This window comes from Strix uralensis, chromosome 4, assembly GCF_047716275.1.
Source record: "Strix uralensis isolate ZFMK-TIS-50842 chromosome 4, bStrUra1, whole genome shotgun sequence".
Taxonomy (NCBI): domain Eukaryota; kingdom Metazoa; phylum Chordata; class Aves; order Strigiformes; family Strigidae; genus Strix; species Strix uralensis.
Genome location: NC_133975.1, coordinates 126,692,833 through 126,720,100, shown reverse-complemented (window position 1 = coordinate 126,720,100; position 27,268 = coordinate 126,692,833). Strand labels below are relative to the sequence as shown.

At 38.2% G+C, this 27,268-nt stretch overlaps 1 protein-coding gene across 1 annotated transcript in view; it reads right to left on the bottom strand.

The window, feature by feature from the left end:
- The window catches only part of JAG2 (jagged canonical Notch ligand 2), a 71,981-nt gene that overhangs the window by 16,986 nt on the left and 27,727 nt on the right, over positions 1-27,268 (bottom strand). The window contains exons 4-14 of the mRNA XM_074869056.1: positions 21,038-21,292; positions 19,943-20,003; positions 8,874-9,004; positions 8,371-8,490; positions 5,948-6,061; positions 5,004-5,117; positions 4,319-4,432; positions 3,721-3,767; positions 3,276-3,449; positions 843-993; positions 379-543 (exon numbers count right to left, since the gene is read on the bottom strand). Of these exons, the coding sequence (XP_074725157.1) occupies positions 379-543; positions 843-993; positions 3,276-3,449; positions 3,721-3,767; positions 4,319-4,432; positions 5,004-5,117; positions 5,948-6,061; positions 8,371-8,490; positions 8,874-9,004; positions 19,943-20,003; positions 21,038-21,292 (1,446 nt within the window). The remainder of the gene's footprint in view (positions 1-378; positions 544-842; positions 994-3,275; positions 3,450-3,720; positions 3,768-4,318; positions 4,433-5,003; positions 5,118-5,947; positions 6,062-8,370; positions 8,491-8,873; positions 9,005-19,942; positions 20,004-21,037; positions 21,293-27,268) is intronic.

The window sequence follows — 27,268 nt, the reverse complement described above, 5'->3', positions numbered from 1 at the left end:
TTTACCTGGCAAAAATATCCAGGTGTTCAAAAAAATTATCTGGAACAGCAATACACATGCTCCTAAGCTGTGCTGTCAAATGTGTGTGTCCCTTCTTTATCATTCCCATGTTGGAGAAATCCATGGCTTCTTATAAGACTGTACACAAGGGTAGTGGATATAGACACATTCACATTGAAGTTAGACTAAAATGAGTTTTCTTTGTAACAGTTCACACTTCCTTTGTGAAAGACAACTGTTACCAGAAGAAACTGGATTTCAAGCAGTACACCTGAAACAGTGCTCTATGCAACTTTATTAACATCCGTATGTTTTATGTTGTAAAACTTTATAACAAAAACTTTAAGAAAGTTCTAGAGCAACAAAACTCATACTTACTTTCATGACAGTATATTCCAGTAAAACCTCTCTCACAGGCACAAGTAAAATTCCCTCCTGGCTGACTAATACACCGTCCATGAGGCCCACAAACATTAGATGAAATGAAACGGATTCCTTCTTGGGTAGCATTAGTGAAGACTTCTATTGTACAGCTGTCTATTACTAAGAATGAGAAGTATATCATCAGACTAAATCTGCATCACCAGTCAGTTTTTTAGTTTTAAAAAAGTTATCCAAAAATTCAGACTGATCACAATTTAAAAGTTACATTAACTGTAAGTTACCCTCTACCTCTCTATAAATAAGGACTGTTACAAGCATTTCTTCTCACTGCCTCACTATTTAACAGTCCAAGTGAGTACAATAAAAAAGTGTTTCTGCATTCTGCTTTTCCCAGAAATACTTTCTTTTTTAACGTACCACTAATACATTAAGACAAGTTTCTGGACAACAGCAGGTACCTTTACAAGAATTGTTCTTGCAGTGGTCCTTGAGATGAGAACAATTCTTTCCATCATAGTCATCAGGGCAGGCACAGTAATAATCTCCTCCCAGATCATAGCATTTAGCCCCATTCTGGCAAGGGTTAGGTTCACAGAAATCAATATCCATCTGTGAGAGAGACCATAGTTAGCAGCAGCTGCTTCATTTCCCAGGAGTAAGCAGCATTATCTGTGTTGCCAAAGACACAAATAAAGCTAATGTACAAAGAACCTCAAGTTTTAGGAAGGTTTATGAATCATATATATTGCATTCCATCCCGCAACACAGAGAGAAACTTCAGGTTACTTTAGTCAATCCTAATACACAGTATTTCTGATACTGCCAAAAAGATATTCCTTTGCGGGAGGCTGAATAAGCACATTTGCAATAACTTAGCAAAGAACAAGCCATTAAGAGACATCTTATTGTGACTGTTCTGGATCATTGTAAGTCACTTCTCTGTCCTTCACATCCGCATACTAAGTGCTATAATGCAAGTTAAATACCAATGCACTTGTCAACTTTGTGTCTGCAAGACACTTAAAATACACTTAAAAAAAATCCTATTCTCTAGAGCAACTTCTCTTCCCATCTCAATTGACATATAGAATTTGTCAATTTGTCATACAGAATTATAGAACCACATAGCTTGGAAGGGACTCTACAGGTCAGCTACTCCCAACCTCCTGCTCAAAGCAGGTCTAGTTAGCCCAAGCTGCTCAGGGCCTTATTCCTACTATCCCCACATCAACTTATACACAGAAATACTAGGTACATTTTGAACACTTCTTACCATCTGGTTCAGAAAGATTCAAACCTAGCTCTCATAATATAACCTTTAACAGACAAATTGCTGTAGCAAAGCAATTCTGCTTCTTCTACATATGATTGGTGATGCCCTAAACTGGCCTCAAAATCCACAAAGCAGCCTCAAAAGGGATATTGTTACATCACAGTATCTTTTTCTTAAGGATTGCTTTCTTCCCCTCAAGTGAATTTTTCCCTCTTCACATCTTTCTTGTGAGAAAGATAGCTTTCTCAATCTTACGGACATAAAATTAAGTCTGATAGTGGATTTGATCACTATTTTTAGTAGTTCTGTAGCTAAATAGGAGAAAAATTCAAAGCTAACCAAAACAGAACACAAATAGTGTTAAGTATCTAATTCACAGGAGCACATACAATTCCAGCTGCAATAGAGGGATTTTCAGCAAGTTATTTCATGCTCTCATATGGAACATTCAAAGCAAGCTACAAAAACCAGCTAAGGTCTGAGAAAGATTCTCAGATCTCCTCTATCAGATGTCTCCATTTGTTTCCTTCCATTAGTGTAAATTTCCCCTTCCCAATGCAAGTTCAGTAGCTGGTACTTGTAGCATCTGGAATCAATGGTAGATATTTCCTGCAACACACAAGGCAAGCAGCCAACTCCCCCCTATTATTCAAACAGATTTGCTGAAACTTTAATTACACAGTACAGTATGAATCAGCCAAGAGTAGAGCACTCAAGTTATGATCCTTATGTAGAAATGGTACATGAGCTATTAGGTACTGCATCAGTTTTATTAAACTGGTCAGTATCTGCAACTCTTTAATTTTGAATAAAAGGAGGGCATTGTTTCTTTAACAATGCAAATAATACAGAATGAAATTACTTCGGCATTTAGAAGAGATCACTCCAATGTTCTCCATGAAAAATTCTGGAGCAAATCCAACAAAATTCTAACCCAGTGCCTCCAGTTGATGCTGTCTTGCTAACCATAACACATGAACTTGGCTATCAGCAAAAGCCAGAAAGTACATACCTTAGGGCAATATAATTTTACAGTAAAAAGTCTAATGTCCTCCCTAGAAGGAGGAAAATCTTCGTTATCATGAAGTACTATATGAAGTATCACTAGCTTAGTGATTTCAGATCTTAATCCTTAAAGCACTAGAACTACATGTTCCTAAAATGATCTCAAGCAGAAAAGTTCTGAGAGCTAATACTTGCATATCTGCCTGCCTTTAACTATGTGGATACTCCTACCAACAGCACTAGGATTACCTGAAAGGTAATTCAATTCTACGTACTTCAGAGTTATTAGGATGAAGACCTAAAACGTTCTAGTGTGACAAAAGGACAAAATTGCGAAGAAAAATGTTTCCAGCTTAAGGAATACTTGCAGACTTAAAACATTTAGGAGAGCCAACACCTATGTGCAACAACTTGCAGTTTATCAGGTTGCAAATTCAAGTGTTACAGCTACTATGACAGCACTGCACAACAAATTTGCTTATTCAGAGTATCAAGTAACAGCTATGTTAGTAGTACTTTAGTCTTGGGCTACTCCCATTTAAACCCAGAGATATGTTTCTTTCCAGAATTCAATCCATGAAAAGTATTGCAGTAATGTCACCACTGCCCTCACCTCACAGAAGACTCCTGAGAAGCCCTGTGAACACAGGCAACTGAATCCATTCACCAGGTCTTTGCAACGGCCTCCGTTTTGGCATGGACTGCTTTCACACTCATTTGTTTCTGTCTCACAGTTTTTTCCTGTGAAACCACGAGGGCATAAGCAATGGTAACCATTCACTTCATCCTTCACAGAGGGGGGAGGTGGGGAAAAAGCAAAAGTAGAAAGATTTGCTTATTGATAAAACTTACACACAAGAATTCAAGTTATTTCTACATTCTGGATTTGTGAACAGCAGTAGCACCACAAAATTATTTTGTGAAATGGTGCAAGAGTCTGCAACACTACGCTTTTAACATTAACCTCGTTTAACCAACCCATAATTCTAACCTACAGAATTTGTAACTAGCCAGAACAAGATTTATTTTCAACATGGCATGTAATAAACAAGAGTTACCTTACAAGTCCCTCCATGTTGACATTGTCCATGACAGTCATTAATATCTATGGATAAAATATGCAAGGCATTAGAACTTATACTAAAAGACTAACCTGTAAAGTACAGGTCTAGCATAAAAATGGATAACAATTTTCAGAAAGGCTTTTTTTAGGTGTTTCAATGGAAAGCAAGGATGCTTGATGTCTTAAGAGAGTCTTATTTTTAAAAATACGTAATATAAAGTTACATATTCCACATTCCTATTACAGTGTAATAGAAGTTAAATCAGATGATGTCAGCTAATTTCATAGCTAACATTTTAGCTACAAAGTATTTTAAATTGAATCAGTACATTATATCATTCAGAATCAGGGATGAGTGAGTAGGGAGAGATTTATTAGAGTTATGTAAGTGTATACCTAAGCTCATTTTAATACCAGTTACATCTCTAAATGAATTTTCAAACAGTATTTTCAGTTTACACTGCTGGAAGTTAGAAAAATCCTGACAATGGGTATTTTTTCTTGTACAAGTACGTGTACTATCATTCATCATAAAACCTTTTGTAAAGAATAAAGCATCCTATGGTCAACATACATACTAAAGAAATACTAACTGATATGACAATTTACTCCTGTCCATCCTGGAATGCAGTCACAGTAATATCCACCAATGAGATTTTTGCAAGAGTAAGCATTAACACAGGGTTTCCCCTCACACTCATTAGCATCTGTGAAAGAAGATAAAAGAAAGAAGAGAATAAAGAACAAACCCAGAAACAGATTACCACAGCACCAAGCAAAGTTTCCATGCAATCCAAGCATCAGAAGCTTGTATTATACATTGGTAGGGCCCTAATACCATTTACATACCACAGGTTTTTATTGCACACTTGTCTATAGCAGCACATGCATGTTATCTTACATTTTCCTTTGCCAAAACTCAAAAAGGTAATATGTTAGTCAGGGAAAATCCCTTCCTTGCCTCCATAAGCTTATAGTCACTGTTCTGCCACCATGAAGAAGCAGCTACCATCACCAATGCTGTATTTTGAAACAGAAAAGTTATGGGGTATTCTAGAAGAACCATTATACACAAGCTTAAGTTGGGGCTTAAATAGTTACAGGTTCATTTGAAACTTCTGGCTTGAAGATCTACTAAAGGAGAGCTAAGATACCAATAGCAACACACATCTTCAATGTTTTCTTCGATAAAAACCATGTCAGAAACACACACAGAATTATTCATTATTTAGGAATAATCTATAGCAGTCTTCAAAACTTGAGAAGTTAATTACTTACCAAGCTGACATGTTGCTCCAATCCACTGCTGTGGACATATACACTCAAATGCATTAACACCATCAATACAGGTCCCTCCTTGAGCACAAGGGTTAGATGCGCATTCATCAATATCTGGAAAGTCAAAGTGTGCCTTCCATTACATGGTTTAAAACTTGGCTTAACCTGTTTTTTTTGTTTGCCTTTTTTTAAAAGTTATTTTGAGATGAAGGAGGAGAATGCACAAACAAGATTAGGAACAGTCTAATAACTCTAACCTAATTTTTACTTAGGCTTTTCTCACATCTTTGAGATAGCAGAGAGAGGAACTCTGAAATTTTGTCAGCAAACAGCAAGATGATTCAGTTAATCTGCTAATGATGAACACATTCATTGCAAGTCATGTTCCTAGATCATGACACAAGTTTAGCCAGTGGTTTTATTGGGTTTTTTTGAGGATAGTTGAAAAATGGATAAAAAAAAATATCTGTGTTCCACATCACCAGCAACATGCAAACCAGTTACACGGGTGCACAATACATTTCAACTACTCCCCTGTCTTCCAAAGCAAACTTCTAAGTGAGTAATTTACTCTTCTACTACTTTAAGAAGGGCAGAGCCTTCCATGTTCACACTTATATTTCTTAAAACAATTCTATTCTTTATTTTGCTTTAGACTGGCTAAAGATTCAGAAGCTGTCCTACAAGAAGCTTTGGCAACAGAGCATTTCTTTGCATGTGGTCCAGCTATGCTTTTGATAACCTGTAGATCTCAACTGCATCAAATAGATACTGCTGGTTGCACAGTACCATTACTCTTTTCAGAGTCTCCCAATGCATAACTGTTAAAGGACAGGTAAGGTAGAAGACTACCACCAAATTCCATACCCACAGCACATATTATCAAGTAAACCATATCAACCCTTCCAACCTAAGAGGTCTGTCATCAGTAAACGCATACCCACCAATAGCACATGTTGGTCCACTCCACCCCGATGGGCAGTGACACTTGAAGCCTGATGAAATTTCATGACAAATTCCACCATTAGCACAGGGATTAGATACACAAGCATGCTCCGCTGGGAAGAAAGAGGAAAAGAAATTCTTGTTAAATGCTCTTCCAGTACCAATTAAGGAGAACTTAGTCAGAATGCAATTTCTGTGTAAAAGTGACCAAAAGCATGAGCAGTGGCAGGGTACCCATACAGAAGTTTGAAGCCTTCCTCTCCCAGCTGCAGAGAGTAAGATTCCCAGTAGGAGACTGAAGAAGGATTTTACTGAAGGTGCATCATCCTTCATATTTACTGACTGGAAAGCCTAAAGGTAGGCAGGTCACTACCTCATTATCCCAGGAGCTCAAGAAGTTTTCCATTAGCCTAGTGCTTCCAGCCACACACTTCCACCTCCGGAGTGCTCCAGCACTACTTTTTTTTTTTCCTTTAGTGAGACAAAACAGATATGCTGTATGCAGAGGTCTGAACAGTGGTGGTAAAGTATCAAAGGTCTGCTGAGCTTCATTCTAATACTGTTCCTTGGAAACAACAAAGAAGAGAGCCACTTGCTATTATAGGCAGTACTTGCTTGTTGTCACTCCATGTAGGGCTGTAACACTTGCAGAAGCTGCACTAAGCAACAATCAAGTTGAGGAGGGACAAGTTGTGTGCCATCACTTTTGATATTTTTCCTCTCAGAAGCCAAGGAAGCTTTTGGAATAAAGAAAGCAATCCCCTTACTAGGCAAGACTTTCTAACTGTTGCTAGCATGTGTATTTCAGAATCTTTCTTTCAGGGATGTTATCTACTCTGCAAACTGAATTTACGTTGTCTGTGATGTTGGGTACTAGTACCTAAAGCAGCTCATATACCAAACTACTGCTAATAATCAGTATATAACTCATCAAATGTATGGCTCCCTTTATCCCTGCCTCCTCATTGGAAGGGCCAAGGTACTTCTCCACAACTTTCAGGGCAAGTTAAGACAAGATTGTATCCATTTTAGCCACAACTTTGCATCACATTCTACCAACTGAAGCAAAATTCAAGTTTTGATAGTATCATTCATACCACATAGCACTTTATAGAAGTTCAGGGAAGATCTGCATCCTGATAAATGTGAAAACCTGCTGAACTTAAGGCCAAACAGTTAAGTGAAAGAAAAAAAAAGGTTCTTTTCATCTATGCCTAAAGCTATTAAGGAATAGCAAAATTCAAAAGTGAGGAGACTGGGAATATCACATTAAGGTTAAAACCTTAAAAAAGGTTTTAACAATCCAGCATGGCAAAGAAAGTCACTGCAGAACACCCAACTGAATACTACATGTGAAAAGGTTGAAACAAAAACTTTCATTTTTCTCCGAACATCAAATCTTTAAAGCAAAATAGGAAAAAAATAGAAATTGCACACTTGCCCCTTTATCTCCAGAGACAGAATAATCAGGAAAAGTCTCCAAATACCAGAATAATCTCCAGTATATGAAAATTTTGGTCTTTGTGTAACACATACACAGTTATAAGTGAAAAAAGCAATACACTATCTTTGTACTGTGGTTGAGATAGGAAGCAGTTTTTCACGTAGGATAAACACAGATCTATTAGACTCTAGTCATACTTCATCAGAAATATGGTTTAAGTGCTTTCCTCCATTTTGCCAGTGGGAACCGGGAAGACAACTTTTTGTTTAGACTGCTCAAGGTGACTCTGTAAGAGGGATGGAACACATTTCCATCATAGTTAACATCTGCATTATTAATCCAAATGTATTAAAAGATGATTCTAAAAATCAAGTTTCAGTTGATCAAAAAGGATAGTCACCACATTCAGGCAGCTAAAACTTGGACCAAAACACCACACCACAGTTAAAACTGAAGCATCCATCACTACTACTTTCCTTAGTCCCCAGGCTTGCACAAGATGCATGTTTGCAAGCAAGCCAGAAGACAAGAAAATGGGTAGCAAGGAAAGGCACACCTGTAACCCATTTCCATGAGACTGTAGCCCAATTGCATGTTTGGACTAGGGAAGTGAATATATCAAAGGGAAGAAATATTCTCAGTCTTATCTAACTCCAAGGGAAACCATTGCAGCACTTCTGCTGTCCTCAGTGGTTTTCTGAATAGCCAGCCTGAGGCATGAGACAGGAGAGACAGAGCTGGCACACCCTCACTGTCACACAAAGTAACAATCAAGTTGAAAGGATAAGTGGCACACCATCACTCTTCACACACCTCCCCTCTCAGAAACCAATCTAGCTTTTGCAAAGGAGAAAACAGCTCCTCTACAAACAAAAAAGCAACAGCGAGCATTACAAAAATGCCACCTGCATAACTAGAACACAGTCATGCCTAAAACAGTTTCAGACTTCTGAAGATACATGCAATATTCAGAAGTACCAATTTCGCAGTTCTTTCCAGAGTAGCCATCTGGGCAAGCACAGCGATATTCATCTGGTTCAGTGTTCATGCAGGTTCCACCGTTCACGCAGGGATGGTGATTTCCACAGTAATTCAGATCTGGACAGAGAAAAGCGTCAATCAACAGGGAACACAAATCTCACCATTTTAATCCCTAGTCAGACATACAGATGCCTTTTCTGGCTTGAATAGCATTCACCCACATCATCCCCATATTCCACTAGCTAGCCTGTCATCTGGTAACTATCCACAGAACAGGGAAGGATGAGCAAGAGACAACTGCATGAGTTAGAAGAGTCAGGACCATTCCAAAACTTTGTCTTAAACTTCCTACCCTTACGATGTTTATGCACCATCTGCCATAAAAGAATTAGGCACAGAAATTCTCAGGTAGTTGCACACTAGCAGAAAAATAATGGTTAATGAGTTATCAGTTAATCATGCAATTTTACTTATTTGTTCTGTACATTAATGTTAAGTACCTTTGTTACAGAGCAGGCCACCCCAGTTGGTTTCACAATTACACTGCCATGGTTCATTACAGCTCCCATGAGCACAGCCTGGGTAGCGGACACACTCATCACAGAACTGTCCTTGCCAACCATAATGACACCTAAGATGTAAGTTCACATGTTAAAAGTTAGCAACATGATGCTTAATTATCAGCATTACAGGTATTTAGAACACTACACTTACCGTTCTCAAGAACAAGGTCAATGTTCAATGTGCAACAGATAACAAAGCTTTATTTCTCCTGTTTAGAAGGGACATACTAGTCCTGTTGAACATCCTTACTGGATCTCATCTTGCTCAACCGTATTACATACCATGGCAAAAACCGACACCAAGCACTATGCATTATGAGAACTGTACACAAATTAGTTGTTCCTTCACAAGAAGTTCTATCTTCACATAATCATCTCACACTAAGATAAAAATTGTGATTGATATAAAAAAAGTTGAAATTACTTTTCAAAAAGGAGACTGCTGGCTTATTGCACCAAGCACCATAGCTTTTTTTCTCTCTATGAAGATAGATTTCAAGATACTAGTGGTTTGCTCTAGAGTGCTAGTCTTGAAAGACCAGGGCAGCCAGAGGAAGCTGTCTTGTCAATTTTCTCAAGACTTAGTTTTTCAAGAGAGCCCTTTTTACAGATTTATTCTATTATATCCTCAGTGTACTCTAGTGACATTATGAAAAAAGTGGTCTTTGGAGAAGAGAGAGAATAGAAAGAAAAACATTAATAATTTGTTTTAAGCAGAGTTGAAATCTTGTCACAAGATTTCTTCAGAGACCAGTATCCTTATGTTATCTGTAACAGAATTCTGCTAACAAGAGGAACTATTTATGCTACAGGAAAACTGTTAAAAGTCTGAACGTAAAGAAAAAGGACATAGGCTAATGCTTTTTTTTTTTTTAAAAAAACCCACCACCATATATTTCACATTTTAATCAAAAAGAAATAGTAAGCCTGCTCTTTTGGGACAACAAAAAAGTGTTCTGCCTGTTATTTTAAGAGTATTTCTTATAAACGATTTAAGAGCCATACTAGCCACAAAGAGATGCATAAAACCACAGTGAATGGGAGTTGGGCACATGCATGCCAGGGGAGTCCCAATGCCTGGGGGACAAAAGCATTAGAAAGGAAACTGTACTTTTATAGATTTAACAACCATTCTATTATCACTACACTTTGAATACCATAAAATAACAGAAAATAAATTAAGTCTTTGGGGTATGGTGAGAGCAGACAAGAGACAAGAAATATAGACAAGGAGTCTTGGTCTCTTGTGAATCAATCCACTTCCACCATTTCAATAAGCTGTATCAATCCCCAGAGGAACAGAACTGCTTATGTTGGCAGCATATTATTTAAATTCCTACTATTTACATAGGCAGAAGGAATCTAGATGCAGATCTTTTCAAGACTTTTTTATATATAGTTCTAGAACTACTTTGAGATCTTTGTCCCGGTATCTGCTCCTTCAAAACCTCACAGCTGTGAGATCCCTAAGGAGGGCCTCAGCTCTGTACCTAGTCCAGAGGTCTCCAATCGCTCATCTAAGCAAGGCTGTCAGAAGCCTAGAGAACATACGTATTTCAGAAGCAGCTTTCTTTTGCTGTATTAGCAGTAAGAGGAAACAAATACTGCTCCTGCTAAATTTGATCTCTTCCTTCCTCCTCAAGGACAGAAAAATCTCTTCAGGGCTGGTAATAAACAATAAAAAAAAAAAGCACACTAACTCACTTTACTGGCCCCAACCCAAATCTCCATCCATGCCAAACCTGGCACTACTGCCTGTGATTCACCATGACTACCGTAGCCAGAGCCAACTTCCCACCCACACATAACAAGCATTTTCAAGGGTTGAAAGTCTGCATCACAAAGCAAATAATCACAATAACTCAATTTGTTTTCTATACCCAATGGATAACAAGTTTCTTTGTTCAACACTGCACTGGTGATTAAGAGTGCAAAGAAAAATACAGTCACCTTCTTAGAACTTGAAGGCATCTTAAGCACCTACTTGAGTTTGTAGGTATGCTTGACTGCAATAAAATTAGTTCATCAGAAAAGGGTTGCTGCTTTTTCATTATATTCAACACAAAGTTTACTAGTAAAGTTACCACCAAGCCCAGGGGAAATAATTTCTAGAAGCTTAAAGCAGACCAAAGGAACACAGTGTTTACAAGTCAAAAGGTTACTATGTGGTAAGCTGATCAGCCTTCAGTTTACAAGGAAGAGTAAATTAGGATTTCCTCTTCAACAGGAAGTCTGGTCGCATCCTACATTAGCAGGTGCTAAAGCAGCTTTAAATCCACTTCCTTCTAAAAAGATAATGTTTACACGGATCTCAGCTCACCCCTAGAGCAAGATGTGATCGATAAAGTGAAGTCAATTCAGAAATGGGCATGTTGTCATTTGAGAAAAATATCAAGACAAAACACAAGGATGAAAAAAGGTTAATGATCCACTATGAGAAGCCCAGAAAGTACAACTATAAAAGCAACATCATCTAAAAAAAAAAAAAACCCACCCCAAAAAAACCCCAAACAAGCAAACCAGAATTCCTTTTCAAGTAACGACCACTTGTGTAAAAGCCAAAATGATTAACTTAATGGTGGGCTAAAGTTACTTCTTCCCGGCCCCTTCCCTAGTTGAGGATACTTTGTTGGGAGTTCTGCAATCCTAAGTTTTTCACATCTGACTAAATAAGAAAGCCAAATTTAGGGATTCATAAGGATTCCCATTGTTCAACGGACAAAGAAAATTCTTATTGGAATCAAGATTCTACTTCCTTTGTCCTTCCCCTCTGCTGACTTCATTGGCTCTAACTCGTCTTTATAACCAAACACATGCAAAACAAAATCAGAGATGGCTTAATCTTAGCCCTTGCTGGGTTATTAGCAGTACAAAAGAAGTTACCATAAATAGATTGTTACAGTTTAGTAACTTCCTGATGGAAGGTTGAAATACAGGCATCTGCTCCCAGACCAAAGCATCCCTTCAGGTCAGGATTAACACAGAAAGAGTGCCATAGGAATTGAAGAACAATTGCTAGTTTTCTTGAAACCAAGAACTTGCAGAAAAGTTCCTGACAGACATGCTTCACAGCTTCCATTTTCCTTAGATGAGAGTCTGGTAGCAACAGAAAATGAGAATTTAAATACAAGGCTGGAGGAAGGGGAGGCGGCAGCAGTTAACATTAGCAAAGCTTCTAGATAACATTTCAGTCTTGAGATTAGAGAAACTGCAACTGTGCAGGAAAAATACTGTTGTCATCGACAAGTAGATAAAGCCACAATAATTCAACTCATAGCATATACTTGATTACAATAAGACAGTGGGGTTTCAAACAGCAAAACTCCAGGATAAGGAAGAAGGTCTTTCTACAATAAATCTCAATGAGTTTAAATTTAGTATCAAGTATTTCTACAGAAGCACCCATGACTACGCACAGTTCAAAGATACATATTGTACTCTGAGGCAGGAGCATGGGCAAGTGGGAAAGGAGAAAGAATGTGTTTGGGGTTTTTGCTTTTCCTGGGGGTATTAAAAAAGCTAAACTGATCCAGGTTCAATAAAAATAGAGATTTTTCTACAGAACTATGCTTTCCCTATGTTCTTCTGGAAGTTATAATTAAGGAAAAAGCTGATACCAATCTTTGCTTTCCTCTGAGGATGTTTGTGTTATAATTAGTTAGTGAAAGCTAGGTTGAAATTGAGCATTTCCAAATCAAAACAAGGTGTTCAAAAGATCCCATGTTGCTCTATGTAAACAGATACATTATTTGTGAGGATAAGACCCTGAGCAATCTGGTCTGACTAGAATTCCTTTGGGCAGGAGGTGGGACTAGATGACCCTAGAGGTTCTTTCCAAGCTCCATAATTTTATGATAAATCCTACAATAGCAGTTATGGAAGTGATTAGAAAGGCAAAGAGATGTACCCAAATCACAACGGTCTGTAAACCATGGTCCCTCAGCACCTTGCATGATTATCCAAAAGAAAGACACCTGTTACACAGCAAAAAGTTAGTGAAGTGGACCACTGAGAGCACCTTAACTCAGCTGTTTCATACGATCTTCACAGATGGTTTATTCTCCTGGTTCAATCACTTCTGATTATTTGAAAGCCCTGAACTTTCTGTGGAGGAAGTTCAGCTAAGAAACTTCATGTTGCAGGTCTCATCCAATCCCTAATCTACTCTAGTGAACCTTATGAAAAGGCTCGTAATACACAAGAGTGAGAGGATACTTCAATAAATTCTGTTCCACACCTAGCTACATAGCTTTGTCAGCACTTAATGCATAAATACACCTAAACCAACAATGTGAAGGAAATCAAAACTAAACTACTTCTGAAGTCAAGGCCAGAATATGGAGCCTAAAAATAAATTTTAAAAAAATCCTAGTGAGGATGCAGGCAGTGTGGTATAAGCCTTTAATTACCACAGGTTACATCTTACTGGTATATTGCACATCCTACAAAGGTCAAAGTAAAGATCACTGTGACACACCATTTTTCAAGCAAGCTTTTTGGAGGGAGCTTCTCCCACTCATATTTCAAGTGGAAGCTGTGGCCAAAACACTCGACACAGGAAAATGAAGCAAAACAGTGACATTAAGAGCAGAAGCAAAATGCATCATTCAGGGGTGGGGAAGAAATAACCCTCTTAAATGGAAAACCACTAAATTTTCTAATGACGTGAACAGGATGGTGCTGCATAGAACAGAACAATAGCTTTATATTAGTTATTTACTTAAAATAACTATAAGAAAGTCTGTTTAATCTTTTAAGAGACTAGTTGTTGCATAGCAGGCAGCAATATGGTCTAGCTGTTAGATCCTACAATTCTGAGCATCCGGATTCAATGTCATGGCTAGTATGGTACTCACTAAGATTTGTCACAGAAATGCTTTCTCCACCTTCCTACCTTTGAAATAGGCGTGATAGTTTTGTGAATAGGGAAGGAAAAGATGCTCGTTAATGAACCCATATAACTACCTGAAAGCTTGTCATCTTTTCCTCTCACCCTCAGCATTCTTAGACCGAGATACAAACCTTTCCCTACAAACTTTCTTCTCCTTTATTAAAGGAAGTTATTGAGAGCTAACATTCTCACTCCAGTACTTCATTTAGTTTTGTGAAGGAGCTGATAGAGGGGATGGTTCAGAATTGCTTAGCCAGAACATATGAGGAAACGTTCCTCAGTTAACTTGTAATAAGTGGCTCAAAGGGTGCGTCTATATTTGCATTAGTTCACACCAGGAGCACGCTTTTTAAACGAACTGCCTGATCATTCCTGTTGATGGTGTGTTGGTTCACATCACAGAACTGTTTTGGAACAAAGGAATTGGATTCCTTTTAGGTTAAACTAAGGTAACATTAAGGCAATGTATGCCAGGAGCACACCTAAGTGTGTTCCAGCTACAAACAGGCATTCAGTCCACAAGAACAGACTAGAGCTAGTCTAAAGTTAAAAAAGACTGAAGTGTTTTTAGTATGGATATTGGCTTCAACGCTGCTTTGATCTACTGTTCTAATTTGTCTGCACTGCCTACTATTGTAGACACAAGTTAAAGCACTACATATTTTTACTTCCTGTAAATCCCATTCACATTCCCGTGGAAGCAGCATCCACCTTCAGCATATATTCTGTGCCTTCCTACCCACTAACCACCCAAGGAAGTGACTGCAGAGTGTGCCTCAGTTCCTTGACCAATAAAAGAAACAAACATGGGATTCTTTTCTGTCTACTTGTGAAATACTTGCCAACAATCCCAGAAGGCTTACTAGTTGGACATAAAAACCAATAATAAAAGCATACTGGTTATGATAACAGGAAAGAGAACTTATGAGACACACAGCAATTTCACAGTTTGTAATAATTTTACAAGTTCTTTGAAACTTGAAGCTGTGATACAGTATCTTGCATCAAAGAGGAGACAGAAGATGATGTCCAGGTACCCATACCAAGTGCATCCCCCTGCAGACCCAAACAATAGCCCTACGCTCTTTAGGGGCCACAGCTAGTCCAAGACTGTAGGAATTGAAAGGGTCAGTGCCACAGCAGCTAGCACACTGCTCAAACAAGATTTCTTCCTAGTTTACTGTTCAGAGCAGCTTATGAGATCTCACAATTCCATTCTGGAACAACTGTGGAAAGAAGTTGTATCATTTAGGGCTAGTTGATCTGTATAACTAGATAGTATGGAAGTTCCCCATCTCTTACACTGCCTGCTTCCAAAAGTGGGGAGAAAGTATTTCCTTCTGTTTTCAGTCCTCTATCATCTTTTGTTAGTCCTCTAGTATCTTTCAATAACTACCTGTTTTGAGATGCCTCACTAGATCTCCTTGTACCCAAGAATGAGTTTACAAGAATCCAGCTGCCTTTTTTTAAGTTTAGGCAGAGTTCCCCAAGGCTGATTATCCAAGTTATCCACCCAACCGTCATGAAAGCACAAGCAAAACATCAGTGATATTGGTATGCCTCCTACTGAAAAGGTTAGGAAGACTATGCAAGCCTTTAACAAAGGATCTCTAGAACACCACTACACCCCCAGCACTCCAGGTAGTTGCAGCTCATTTTGCAACTCAAGCTTTTGTTCCTGCATCTCTCTAAAGGAAGTATTGAGTAACAGTTGAGCAGGTTCTGGCCCTTATAGTGACAGATTAAGGGAGCAAAACCACTTGGGAGAGGCCTAGAGCATCTGCAGGCACTGCTGGATGCAAGAAATCAGCCTCCCTAGCAGGGCTGAAGTGAAATACAAGGACTACAAAAGGCATGGCACCAGACAGGAAGTTTGAGAAACCTGTTTCAACAGGACAAACATAAGATACACGATTAAACAAACAAAATCACCAACACTGTAAAACCAAAGTTATGTCACATAGTTCAAAAGTAATTCTAGAATAAGACAGTTCGAAACACACAGATTAAACAATTTACTTTAGAAGTTTTAAAAACTTCTTTGCTTGCTTTGTTCACCTTGCATGAATTCTCCTTAGAGTACTATTAACAATCCCATTTGTAATTCATTTCAGTTAGTCTACATGTTCTAAAGAAATTTTGGTATCACAGTTGTGTGAAGTAAGACTTGCATTTCCCAGGACATAACCTAGGTCCTACCATAGCTCCAGAAGCTGAACACAAGCTGAGCAGTGTTAGGGATTTGACCCCTTTGTTTTGCTTTGGAAGAGAAATTTAAACATTCAAAGGCAACAGGAAAAGTAGAAAGATTTCTGAAAATACCATCATCCTGGCAGGAATATGACAACGTAGGCCAGATACGACACATATCTGGACTTCCAACAAACCCATACCACTCCAGATCACAAGTGAAAGATTAAGCCGCTAAGCCTACTGACAGTTTATGAGTGGTACCAAACATACTCAAGTCAGCAGTTTTACTCAAGGAAGCAGACCGTCACTTGTGGTTTCTGTACATTCAACTTTGATAATTTCATAAGGTGATTGAGCCTAAGCCAGTTATAAGATCAAACTTCATTCTTTAGACAGTTGAACAGAATTTAACAAAGTTCTTCAGGTGATGCAAAAACATACAAAAAGCACCAATTAACATGGCTTGGCAATGTTGCTTCTTTGACAATCCTTCCTACTGCTCTGGGCTGGTGAAGTCAACCAACAGGATCATTTGGTCTGCCACTGCAGGCTAAAAAAAAAATTACGGTGGCCAAACACTTTGAGTCTAGATATGGATAAAGGTTGGGTTTGTTTTTTATTTTAAGATAATTGCAATTTCCGATCTTTGCAAAATTCAGCTAAGTTGCTTTTGCTTTCCTCGAGGCTGTAATTTTGCTATTATTCAGTAAATTTTTTATTTTTCCTTAACTGCCTCCACAATGACAAAAACCTACCACCTGGACCCGGCCATACCACAAAATTGTTTCCTACATCAGGTCATTTTGAGACATCAGGTCATCCCCTACTTATTTTCCATTTCTTTGATGAAAGGTCAACAAAAGAAATGGCAAACTTCACAACACCGTAACTTCCTCAAAACAATGGGTACATGAGCTTGCCCAACAGATGATGTACAGTTACAGCTAATGGCATATCCTTTATTAACAGTCTGCAGTCAGCTACTTTTAAGATATGTTTCTGGTATAACATTTAATCCAAGAACAGCTCTAAATTACATTGGAACATCGAAGCATGGAGGGTAGATCCTTTCTATGAGTTCGTCTGAAGCCTCAGAGCCATTGCTTAAGTAACCTGCATGTTCATGCAAGTTGAAGATGGAAACCGTTTTCCAACTATTTCTATTTATAAATGCCACTTCAGATTTTGGCAACCAAGTAGCTATTGGCACCAGTAGATTTCCATACATCTCTCACCCATGTTTTTCTCACATTTTCATTTTCTGAATTAAAAAAAGGACATTGTTTTCACCTGTTAAATGACAGTGGCAACTGTCCAAAAACTAGGACGAAGGAATCTAGATTATAATTCAATAGCACCAAACACAGCAGTTTCTTTTAAATAACAGCTTCCTTTGTACTGCCTAAGATAAAGGTCATGTCTGTAAGCCTTTCTTATTTTTAGTTCAGCATCTTTTTTTTGGTTTTTTTGGGTTTGTTTTTTTTTTTTTTTTTTTTTTACAGAAAATATTATCCATTTGGGTTAAAAGCAAAGTTTCTAATATAGCCTAATAACTATTACAGAACAAGCTAAAGATCCCTGTGTGAACAAGCTCAAGCTCCCAAATCACATTTAAAGAGGTAGCCAAGAACCTTCTGCAATACTGCAAATAAGAGTGGAGCCAGAGACAGAAAGGCCATTGTTTTCCTTCAACCTGCTGCTGATCACAGATCTATCGCTTCAGCAGACAGGCATTAAGAAACAAGGCAGATGGCATACAACCCATCTGAAACATTAAGTCCCTTATTCCTTCCCCCAGTACTTTCTTTCAGATGAGAGAATCCATCCAAGAAAATAGTGACATTTCTGGTCAGAGTCCTTCAACAGACTCAGTGGTATTTTTGTGAGCTTTGTTTAGCTGTGCAGGTTAGAAGGGGGTACCTAGACTTGCAACACTAGATGCTTCTTCACATCAGTGACATGCTGTAGGGAAAGGCTTCGCTCATACGAGACTACCTATTGACATACCTTAAAAAAAGTACCATAGCCACCCAGCCCCCCCATCTTCAAGGGTTTTGTATTCCCTTTAAACCCTCCTCCTCCTCTCCAACTTTTGTCTTCCCAGAAACAGCTGCTATCACAGAGAAATGAAAGCTAAGAAGGAAACAGCACCACCCCCTCCTACCCACACCCTACATCCCCCCCCTACCGCCCCCCCCCCCCCCCCCCCAAAAAAAGGGTACTGTTTTGCATTTGCTTAAACCTGTCACTTTTTCACCTTTATTCAAAGGCTCTTTGCATTCACAAAGCAAACATTCACAGGCCCCTAAGACACTCCTTTGATACCTACAGGACTCCAGAAACCCTTACATGAATCAAAGTTCATTAGAGTAGGTTCTCAAGGGGAAAAATGTGTTCTTGGAAGGCTCGAGGGAAGGAGTACTTAATCAGGCAGAAGTGATACCAGCCCAGCTCTCAACCACAATCTCTACTTGCAACCTAAAAAAATCACCAACAGCAGCATGGGCACACAATACTTGAAATCATAAGCAAAATTTTTAATGATATGAAAAGATCACAAATAACATTAAATAGAAATATTCTTTCTTACAAAAAGGAAGCCATGTTTAAACATCTCCCTTGAAAAAAAAAATCTTTTAAGGGAAGTTTTATAGCTCTGTAGAAGTCAAACTGCACATGCACTGAAGCACTGCACTTCATATACTGGAATTTAGTTTTCAGTCACATTTGAGTGTTACAACATGCCAAATCTTCTACAAGTCAGCCGTATCTGATGGAAGTTTCAGGGCAGTAAGAAACCAGTCTGTGGTGCAATGATTTAAAACTTAACTTTGTTATCTGCCATACCCCACTGTCAGAAACTGCAGGCTCTCCAGCAGGATGGAACTTGTTTGCGTATCAGCTCTCACAGATCACAAACTGGCACTTCAACCCCAGTTTAGCTCTAAGCCCAAAGCTAAGTAACCTGCATCTTATTTCTGCCACTTCTGTGATGGCTGCAGTAGTTACTAGTAGGAGGATGTAGCCGAATTGCCTTAAACTATCACAGCTTGCCACAAATAGTATTTGTCAACACTCAGGGGTTCTGGCAGACAGTTCAGTTTCACATCACTCCAAGCAAGCAGATTCAATACAGCTTACAAAGGAACCACTGCACAAATCTACTCTTACAATGATGCATACAACTCTGACCACAAATAGATTCAAGAATTTACACAGGATCCCAAACTTGCAAGTAAACCTGTCCCATTTGTTCAACAGCCAGTGTAAAAATAACACCCATTTCCCCTTGACCTACTAGGTTGGATTGTTACAAGGAAACAATCAGCTCCTCTTGCTATCACAGAGTCTACTTAAGCTTCATCACAAAGTTTAGGGAACATTTCATACTCTGTTCTCTCGTATTTAGGGACCAAACAATTACCTGGAGTAGAAAGTTTAGGTTGGGGTTGCTACTGTATCTCCATTACTACCAAAGAAACCTTTTTTCTTGGAAAAGACAGGTTTACTATATTTTGGTGATCAAATATATATATTGAGTGTTCTAGGACCACGAGCATTTCCTAGTTGTCACTGTCAAAGAGCAAGTTCTCTTTTTTATTTGAGGGGAACAAATAGTACATAGAAATCAAAGCTCCTAAGGATTTTGAGAAGGGAAAAAAAAGAAAATATTCTCATTTGATAAAGGCACGGTTTTGGATTACATGAAGCAGATCTGTTCAGTCCTATATGCACAAAAACCAGAATAGGATTGCAAAAGAGTATGAAGTATATGCAGTTCTTACACATGTGAAATCTACTTCAGATCTATTCCATCTATGTTCTCGTATAGATTTTTTTTTTCCATTTTAAAGTAGCAACATACATGGGAACTGCTAGTAAGATCAGTACTCAAAAAATATACTCAAGCATGCAGACTTACTTGCATTCCCCAGGTGTACTGCAACCCCCATGGAGCAAATTACATCCTTGTTTACACACAGCTGTAAACAGAAGAAGATTTAGCCATCAGTCAGGGCAGCTGGGTATGCATTAGTACAGCAGCAATCTGGAACTGTTCAGCTAGGTTTTCTGTCATTGAGCCTATTTGTTGTTTGTGCAAAGTACACTGTCTTTTGCCGTGTTCCAAAAGCTGTTGCTTCCAGCTAGCTATTTCACAAAACACAACCCCATTACAACTCTTTATAAAAAAAATAAGGTAACTCCTTGAAAAAGTTGCTACCAGATAGGTTTGCAGCAAGAGTGTCAGCACTGAAATATTTATCAAATACAGTTATTTTTTAAACCTGGTATTAGACTAGTATTATGCTGGAAATCCTAAGCTTCAAAAGATACACATGACCTTGAGTAAGCCCTAAAAATGGTCGTCTCTGTCATTAATAAGCTTTTTACTGACAAGGAACAGAAAACAAAAACAAGAAGCCCTCAACAGAAAGTAGATTATGTCAAGTAATTTTAGCACTAATTACTCACTGAGACTGAAGGCAAAATGCAGAGATTTGATTGAGTGGTACATTAAAAAGGATGACTACACTTGAATTTCTGTTCACATTAAGAGCTATCAAAAAGCTTTCAGCTCTGCATACATTACACTTAAAACTTTTTAATTTGCAAAAATAGTGTTACGAGGGCATTTTTACAGGATTAGAGTCTACAGTATTACTGATATCATCACTGTTCAATAAAATCTTACATTAACAGATGTAATACATCATTTTGCTTCGAAGTAACACCACCACTGAATGAAGTCAATTAGTAAAAACATATTTTGCTATTTCAAATCCTAAATTTATTGTATAGCCCCCATAGCACACATCACAAGCAACACTGTATCCTGCACTGGGCTCTACTCTTCACAGAGGACTTTTTTTTTTTTCAAAGATTTGTATTCAAAAGAGAAAGTCTGTATGGGTTAAAATTAGCATGCTACAACACTGACACAACAGAAATACCTACTGCAGTTTATACCTATTATATATACACTAGAGCTAACCTAAAACGAAGCAAACAATACTACCTTGTTTACATTCTTCTCCCATCCAACCTTCCATGCAGGCTTTGTTTCCATTTTGATCACACGTGTAGTGACCAACAAAGTCATCTCGAGGGCCACAAAATTTATTGCACAGAGCACTGTAGTAATTTTCATCACACTTCACTCTTATTTGTACTTCAAAATGAGCAACAGGACCGTTAAATTGTAGTGTCTTCCATCGATCTTCTGGGTTGATCATACCAGCATGTGTCACTCGCTCTATTAACAAGTCTTCACCTTTTTAAAAAAAAGTAAATTCAACAGATAAGTTTGACAGCACACAAGAACATATAAATTAAAATCAAAAGTATTCAACTGGTTAAGAGAAAACCTAGTAAAGAAAATGTTAAGATGATAAAGATCTACAGTATAACTGAATTTTCCTTTGCCTTGCAAAGTTCATTACAGGAAGGCCAATTTTAAAAAGTGTCCCAAAGGAAATATTAAAAAACCCTGGAACATAATCCATAGGAAATAGCTTATTTTTCAAGGCAGCCAAACATACCACACCCGCACACTGACAACTAGCAGCTTTATCTTGATCTGAGGCTCTTTTTGCCTCCTTTTTGTTCTTATAAAACTGTAAAATCTGCATAACCTAGTAGCTGAGATACTAAAGTTCTCTGGTGCAAGTTTAATTTTAAAAATAAAGCAAAACACATAGGATATTCAATTTGCTGCAAAATTACTAAGCAATAGTAAATGCTGTGGTAGGATTGCATTATGTACATAAAATAGCTTGCTTTCATTTTATCATTCTCTCTATAGTAAAGGCAAAGCATCTTTAACAAGCATTTCACAGAACACTGTGTAGCTAATATTTGACATTTTGAAAGGAAATATACAAGTGAACCCAGGATTGTCAAGGGGCCATTCTCAACTCTGATTCCTCCTTATCCTTATCCCTAGTGGAACTAGTGATAATTGTGATCAGTGTTGTAATACACTCTATAAGCATCCTGCCTTGTCCTCACAGACAACAGCAGCACTGCTGCTGTCAGCTTCCATTGACTGAAACAAAATGTGCACTAAGTATTATCTATCACATGGGACAAGAGGATTCTAGGATATAAGATTACAGAACTGCCAACACAAAGTATTGTCATTTTTATGAATATCCATTTTGTATTTTTATCTATTTTATTCTTGGTATAGAAGCTTCAGTATTAGAAGATGAGACACAATTATAGTCAGTACAATGAAATTATACAAATTGCTTCAGTAAATGTTAAGAATAAGCAAAGCACAGTAAGAGTGCGGGTAGACTGTGAGTAACCCTAGTGAAAGGAGTTTTCAAAAGTTTTCACTATTCAAATTTAGTAACATCCTACTGTAAAGAGTTTTTCTAGGTGACTCTGCAAACTGCAGCTGGAACTCCAAGCACTATTTAAGGACAAGAAAAAGGTACAGAAGCTCCACTTGTATACATGAATTTCATATCATTTATGAAATAGCTATAATATTGCCAACTCAGAGCTTCAGCGTCCATTTTCTTTAAATACAGATTCTTTAAAAAACATGTTAAAAGAAATGAAGAACCAAAAACCTGCAACCAGCAAGAGGCCGTAATGGTAGCAAAATAAAAGTCTAAACTTCAGATTATTAATAATATAAAACATGCCAAGCTGGTAGCAAGCAATACTAAACTATCATTTTCAGCAAATGCATTTCACCTACTTGCTTTCTAGAACCCATTAATTTATTTGTTTAGAAAATAAAACCAACAGAGTGACTGTTTCTCACCTAAGAGGTCACTGACAGCTTAGAGGTATCCTGTGTATCTGCTACCAAAGCTGTACTTCCCCCTCAGCATGTAAAAGGACTCAAGAGACAATTTTCAGTGACTCCAACATTAAAGGAAAAGGAAAGCTACAGAAGTAGTGGGCTCTGCAATGCATTTTGTTATCTTCTTTTTTCAAGCTTGCTTCTACCATAAAAATCTTTCTTCTTGACGAATATTGAACTTAAAAAGCTATTTTAATTAAGCATTGAAAGGTTCTCTAATTATTAAGAACTCAAGCTATCCCTCTGCTTTAATATCAAAAGTGGTATTGCCATTTATAGGCTACAATTCATGCTTGTCTAGACTAGTCTGCATAAAACATTTTATGGCTAGACAAGACACACTGAAGTCTATCCCTGTTCTTTAACTCCCTAATTCCTATATGTGAACTCTGTCATCCAGCAGCACATGATCAGTAGCAGAGTGGACAAGAAACCTGAAAGCTAGAAAAGGCTGGCTGCATTTTGTTTTTGACTGGACAGGATATCATACCACAAGTCACTATTAAAAGCTTCATGATTAGATTCAGCATCCTTTTATAATCTTATTCTTCTCTAATGACTATTGATCTGAAAAACTATAAAGGAAAAATGCTGAATCATTGGATGGTCAAGGAATTTGAACAAACAGTAAATATGCATTATAGAGCTATTTTCCAGCTATAAACAACACAGGTTCATTAAAACCAGCTGCAACAGCCACTGCTATAAAAGCGTTTCCTCAAAGTGCAGAGGGACTGAAGAACAGGTCCTGAGATGAAAGGAGTGACTTATATAATAAAACTCTTATCAAGCATCTTCAGGCTAATGCAGATTCATCAGACCCAGTTAAACAACTGGAACAAGCATTACAGCTATTGCAAATATACCTATGCAGAACAGTACTCTTGATGCCTGGGGTCGAGAACAGGGGAAATAACCCAACAGTGTTTGTTTCTGTGGGGTTGGTTTTGGTTTTTTTTGAACACTCAAACTTTATCTTCACAAACTCTTCTGAAAAAGAATGTATTCTGAATCTTAAGAGCTTTTCCTCTAGCTTTTATCAGTAAAAGTAGGGCTTAGCAACCTAAAGCAAGCCAAATAATTTATCCTGAACCACAAAAGGCATCAGGAAATCAGCTCCAAGCCATTTTGTTTCTAATACTAAATTTTTAAGTACCAGAAAAAGTATGAAAATTCTGCTTTACTTCAAATTTAAAAGTGATCCCGAAGAGAATGTGCATCTTCCAAAGAGATCCATAATCGCAGGGAGGAACGTGTTTATCAAGGTTCCTCCTTCCTCCCACACAACACCAAAGTGTTTCTGAAGATACTCAGTCTCTCACATTTAACTATTTTGATGAAACATTTGCTCCCTGCATCTGGTTTACCATTAAACTTCACCTTAGGAACTCACACACGTTACGTTTAGCCGTCAGTAAAGGCAGTAAGTTGCATAACTGAATTTGTCTGCTTATTGGTCAAAAAAGCAGCATACACTACTTGAACCTCCCACACACACACACACCTCGGAAGCAATAAGGCTTCTTTTTCTTGATTACCAAGACGTTTTCTACAAGCCTCTCTAGAAAAGCAGATAGTGGCACAGACATTTGCATAAAAGGAGATGATGGCTAAAAGGTGGTTCTTTAATTAATGTTCCCAAAGCATCTGATTTTTGGAAGAGGAATCCTTATCTGAAGAGTATCTAACTAACTGTGCAATCAGAAGTTGTGATTACACTCAAATAAGAACACTGCTCATCAACACCCTAACTTTTAGCAGAGGTCAGACATTTCCAACAAGCCACTCACAGGGCAATACAAAAGGTGATGCTGGTGGTTGTTTGCAAGGAAACACACACATGGTAGCATATGAACTTTGTGCCCAAAGGAACAGGAGGTCCCATCTCAGGAAGAATAGTCTCTTCAGCATTTTTCAAGCAATCATTACAAAAAGCTGTGAGGACAGATTAGTCTTCTACAGACTGACACGAAAGAGGAAGGCAACCGCTGCATCCCCACAGTAGACACAGTCAAATGGAAAATTACTTGACACATGAAGATGCCAGCTTGCTTCACAACGGCAGCGCTGGGTTAGGCGTTGCCAAGACCTCTGCTATACAACCAGGAGTGTGCCAAGTCAAATGACTTACCTGGAAAGTAGCAAGAACTGCTGTGACAGATGACAAAGAACAGGCCCTTTAGAGTGACTTTGTATCTAAGGCAGTTTCCTCTCCCCCCTCCTCCACCCTCCCAAAGCAAACAAGTGGTAACACTATACTGCCACAAGCTTCCCTCAGAGACAACCCTATTGCACAGGGAAAGAAAAAAGCACTGGAGTAGTTGAGGAATCAGGATCTGAAAGCCTCTCAGTTTGTAGTCTGAGGTAAGTACTGGGGAAACATTTGCCCTAGCAGACTTGTTCTTCAGAAGTACTTCCCAGGTGTGCTCTGACCACCCTTGCCTTGCTTTCGATGGGTGAAAGGATGAATACAGGATGCCAGGACACAGATGGAGGAAAGAATGACAACTGTTCCAAAACCTTCAAGTTGTTCACTGGAAACCCCTCATGCCAGGTTTTGGGGGTTTTTTTGTTTGTTGTTTTATCTGGAGGGGTTTTTTGGTTGTGTTTTGTTTTTTTTAAATACCCACTTGAAAGTCCAAGCTGGAACACAGGACCTGCACTTAACTTTCAGCCTTACTCATCTCCATTAAAGGAAAGCAAAACCTGACTTTGGAACTAATTAATCAGCTTATAAACAGACTCTGGCAATTACTTTGATTAATCTTTCTTACAGTAGCAACAGAAGACACATGTAACCTGATCCAGAAATCAGCTCAGTGTTCAGGATACGATAGGGAGTTCAGCTTTCCACAGATATTCTCTTCACCCCCCCAGGATGCAGGTATTGTTTGTCTTTTCTCTGGAAGAGTTGCTATATTCCCTTTCCTATTCTCTTGCATATGAATTTGTACCGATCTGTCCCTGTTTGGCAGTTTAGTAGTCCTTGCAGAAATTCAAGGGAAATGTCTTTGCATCTTGACAGATTCACAAGGCAAAACCTACCAGAGGACACCCTGTCAAGACCACTAAAAAACCCCAAAGACCTATGACCATTTAAAAAAAAAAGAGAAAGCAAAGCCTTCAGCATTAAGGAATTCTTCCTGGGAATCTACTATGCAAGTCTAAACTGCAGCATGGCAAAGTAATAGGTCTCTATCATGGAATTGGTAAACAGACTACTGAAACATTAAACATTTAACCAAGGCAAGTGTTTAGCTAGTCTTCTGCCAAATTATAGGCCAAGAAAGCCTTCCTAAATTCACAGGACAAACCTTCTAGGATTCAGATGCAATACAACTCAACAGCACCTCTCTGGCAGCCTATATTAAAGGGAAGTTCACCTTCCATTAGCAGTTTCTCATGACAGCTAAACTGTAATCTGACACTTATACAGACTCTGTTAGTTCATGGAAACTCTTAAATTAAGGAGATGGCCCCACTGGGCCTCCAGAAGACTATGTATCCTGTTGGCCTGAAGTTCAGGAAAAAAAAAAATTATCAATGAAAGTAAACAGATTTGTTAGAGCATGTTAAAATAAAAAAAAAATAAGAAAGACTGAACACAAGCTTATATAGACTGTCTCCTTATGGAGCATAAAAGAAACCTGTGTTTTAAATCTACAGGTTTGCAAGGTGGTTCTGCAGATTCTAAGACATAAATATAGCAAAGTACAAGACCATTATTCATTAAGTAGCTTATTAAAAATTAAAATTCAGCACTTAAATGCATATGGATCTTTTTTGTAGGATAGGTTCTTCATGTTCACCCCTTTCTACACCATCACATGAGTTGATCTGCCATCTAGAACTAGGGCATTAATATTCCAATATTTGCTATACTATCTGCCCCTAGGTAAATTATTCCCAAGCTGGAAACTATTTAAAAGAATTAACTCCATGTAATACTTTTTGAATAAAGCATTCAAGAGGACGCCTCCTATCTGTGGCTGTGGAGGATATCTAAACTTATTCAAGATTCAGGCTTACTCTGCTCAGCACACAAGATCTCATTTTGAATACTATGTCCAACTTTGGGAATTGCCATTCAAGAAGGCTGTGGACCAACTGAAGGGTTGCAGCAACATGAATTACCAGAGATCTAAAGAAAACATGCCTATTAGAAAAGTTTGAAGAAGCTGTTAAACAAGACAAAAGAAGCTTAATTCTAACAGAGGGAAGGCTCAGGAACAAACTACAAACTCATCATTACTTTGTCTATTACCGGAGACAGAGTATGTTAGGAAAATCTCTAAGTTAGGAAAGTCTGGAATGAAAATGCAAGTGGAACCGATCCCAGTCTTCAAGGAAGAGGACCCTGAAACTCTAACATAGCCTTAACACCAATTGAGCTTTGCCAATTTTTTTATGCTTGATGCATCTTGATAA